This window comes from Rhincodon typus, chromosome 6 (genome assembly GCF_021869965.1).
Source record: "Rhincodon typus isolate 14 chromosome 6, sRhiTyp1.1, whole genome shotgun sequence".
NCBI lineage: Eukaryota > Metazoa > Chordata > Chondrichthyes > Orectolobiformes > Rhincodontidae > Rhincodon > Rhincodon typus.
Genome location: NC_063337.1, coordinates 23,622,611 through 23,625,951, shown reverse-complemented (window position 1 = coordinate 23,625,951; position 3,341 = coordinate 23,622,611). Strand labels below are relative to the sequence as shown.

Genomic DNA, 3,341 nt, shown 5'->3' with positions numbered 1-3,341 from the left:
CCTCCCCCTCTCTCCCTATTTATTTCAGAACCCCCTTCCCCTCCCCCATTTCTGATGAAGGGTCTAGGCCCGAAATGTCAGCCTTTCTGCTCGGCCTGCTGTGTTCATCCAGCTCTGCACCTTTTTGTCTTGGATTCTCTAGCATCTGCAGTTCCTACTATCTCTAGTAAAAGAATGGAAGACAGGAGAGAATGAAGGACCAAAAACGTTATTCTTCTAGGTCCAGAGGGAGTGCAGATGAGGCAAGAAATAAAACAAGATGTGCCTGGACCAGTTATGCTGCTAAATGAAAGAAGGAAAACTTAAACAAGCAAAGAAAGAAAACAATATTTCCTATTCACCCACTGCTCAAATAATTGATTACATCTCTAACATTTCCCAGTTCTGACAAAAACCCAGTGGCCTGAAACATTAACCATTTCTCTCTGTGCACAGATGATGCTTAGCAAGTCTTATTTGTTTTTACTTCAGAATTAGCACCTACTGCACTTTGCTTTATTAAAAAAGGATTTTTTTTTCTTAAAATACTGGATCAAGAAGTTAGAATTTCTTCAACTAGAAGACAAGAATAGGCATAGTATTCAATTCCAACAGACTTGGAAGAAACCAGACTTGCGAGTTTTCAAACCACGCTCATTTTCATCCATCAATTTTCTAGGTCTTTGTCATAGTGCAGAGCATTAAAGTACTTTAAAATAACTCTAGCCTTAAACACTAAATTTTCTACACTTTTGTTAAAGGCAGTATAAAATGCAGAATATTAACTATTTAGAAATGGCTAGGAAACAATTATGCAGAAGGAGAGTGCACTGCATTTGGACTAAATGATGCTTTGGGACACAAGGTGCATTTAATTAAAATGTTAACAGATAATCCATATTCATTTGAAAATATCAGTTCATTCTTGTAGTGCATGATTCATCCTGAATGAGTAGGCAGTAGATACTTCTCCCAATTTTTTTAGATCCTCCAGTGAAGACACACAGGGATCATGGTCCTGCAACATTAATGGCATTTGGGAAGATGACTTTTCAATGCGTTGTGAACGACGCACAGGCGTCAGAAATTTCAGTACGTTGATTGCAGAGTTTCTGTTTTCCAACGGAGTCACATTTTTGTCACTGCAGAAGAGAAGAATCAATTGGTTATGAAGATGAACAGGATCAAGTTACCAGTTATCAAGTCAATACAATATTAAACATTTAATCCCAGAGTAATTAACTCATAATTGAAAATGAAAACGAACAGATAAAAGTACAACTATTTTACAGAACTGAATCTTGCCAAACACTCCATCTCTTACAGAACATTGCTAAACATCCCTTTGAACTATTAAGATGCACAAAGTATTACTATTTAAAAAGAAAGCAGTTAAAAATCAAGCATTTTCTTACCATTTAATTCTAGGGGTTGCTCTCACACTATACTTAACAGATGATCCTCTATTTTCTATTTTACTTGGTGTCAGAATTTGCTTCAATGGGGTCTTCATGTTGTCAACTGTTACATCTTCCACTCCACAATCCTCTTCATCATCAGCTTCATTTACCACTTGTTCCATAGAAGGAGAATGCAGTTCTTTCATTGTGGTCTGCACTTCCCTTGCATAAAGTTGCTGTTCACCTGCTGCAAGGTCTGCTTTTCCATCACAGGAAACTTGCTGTTTAATAAACAAGGGGTCTCCATCATTTTCTCTGGAAACACTGTGATCATCAGTTGCAGCAATACACATTTCATGGTTCTCTAGAGGGAGATCTTGTCTGTCATTTGTGCAGCCCATATTTTCCTCTATAGAAGGCCTCTCCTCAATATCTGCCAGCTCCACTTTTTTTCCTTCAGGAACACTCTGTTCAGTGACACAACACAGTTCCAGCTTTGGATCTTTCTGTGCTCCATCTTCAGTTTTGTTCATTGCTATTGGTGACAAGAAATACATGTCAAACTTGTAACTTTGCACTGTGATTCTTAAATGTTATGCTTTAAATGATTTTAAAAATACAAGCAGTTTTGAATTGACGATGTCCTTAATTTTTGCCCGATGTGAATCAGAAAGAATTGAAATCATTATTGAACTGGTCTCAAAGACAACAAATTCGAGAAACCACATTTTAAAAACTTATCTTAAAATTCCTGCAAACCACTGTAAATTGGAAATTTACCTTAAGATTATCAACTGCCTAAATGCTATGAGCTAAAAAACTGCAGTGATAATGTTACAGTTTAGTCAAGGGACCAAAGAAGTTCAAAGATTTCCTTGGAAATTTTGTATCTTTGAAAACAAAAGGGAAGTTTCCAAAACGAAAACCTGAAAAATTGTGACTAATGAGAATGCAAGTTCTGAGGAATTTCAAAACAAACAGGCCAGCCAACCACTTTTCTGGTAAAGATTCTTCAAAATTAATTAATTTGGTGGTAGAAATTCTGTCTATTAGCACTGCAAGTTTATTTCCCTTAAAGCATCTAATTTCCTCTTAATCATTGATTTTTCTTTCTACTTAACTAATCATTGATTGCCTCGATTTCCACTATTCTCATGGGCAGCAAGTTCCAGTTCATTGCTGTGTGAAAAAAATTCTTCCTCACATTTCCCCTGTACCGCTTGACCAAAACCTGAGATCTGTGCTCATCTAACGAGAACAGTTTTTCCTGGTCCAGTCTATCCAAAAATGTCATTCTTCAATACATCCACCAGATCTCCTTTGCTTCAGAACAACCTCAAGTTGGACACAATACAGTTTCTCCAACCCAACCTTGCAGCTAAGATCCTCTGTCCCTAGAACCAGGCTCAGTGGTTAGCACTGCTGCCTCACAGTCTCAGGGGCCCAGGTTCGATTCCAGCCTTGGGTGACTGTCTGTGTGGAGTTTGCACAGTCTCCCAAAGATGGAATCGAACCCGGGTCCCTGGTGCTGTGAGGTAGCAGTGCTAGCCACTGATCTTTGAGGATGCCAGGGAGTTGAGTGCAATTAGAAAGCGTATGGAATCTTGGGCTTCAGAAGTATGTATTGAGCACAAAAGTAAAGGTTATGCTGAACCCTTATAAAGCTGTGATTGGGTACGTTTGGTCACCTGACTTTTTTTATTAAGATAGATATGAGGGATCTTGAGAAGCTGTAGGGATTTCATAGAATCCCTACTGTGTGGAAGCAGGCCATTCAGCCCATCACATTTACATGCCCCACCATAGAGCATCTTATCCACACCCCTGCCCTATCCCTGTAACCCTGCATTTTTCCATGGCTAATCCCTGGACATAGTGGGCAATTTAAGCATGGCCAATCCACTTAGCCTGCACAAGGAAACCGGAGCACTCGGAGGAAACCCACGCAGACATGGGGAGAAT

General features: G+C 39.0%; 1 protein-coding gene across 1 annotated transcript in view; it reads right to left on the bottom strand.

The window, feature by feature from the left end:
• Window positions 1–86: 86 nt before the first annotated feature.
• LOC109923763 (cytoskeleton-associated protein 2-like) overlaps window positions 87–3,341 on the bottom strand; it is a 14,184-nt gene continuing 10,929 nt past the window's right edge. The window contains exons 8-9 of the mRNA XM_020523810.2: window positions 1,395–1,914; window positions 87–1,121 (exon numbers count right to left, since the gene is read on the bottom strand). Of these exons, the coding sequence (XP_020379399.2) occupies window positions 899–1,121; window positions 1,395–1,914 (743 nt within the window). The 3' untranslated portion in view covers window positions 87–898. The remainder of the gene's footprint in view (window positions 1,122–1,394; window positions 1,915–3,341) is intronic.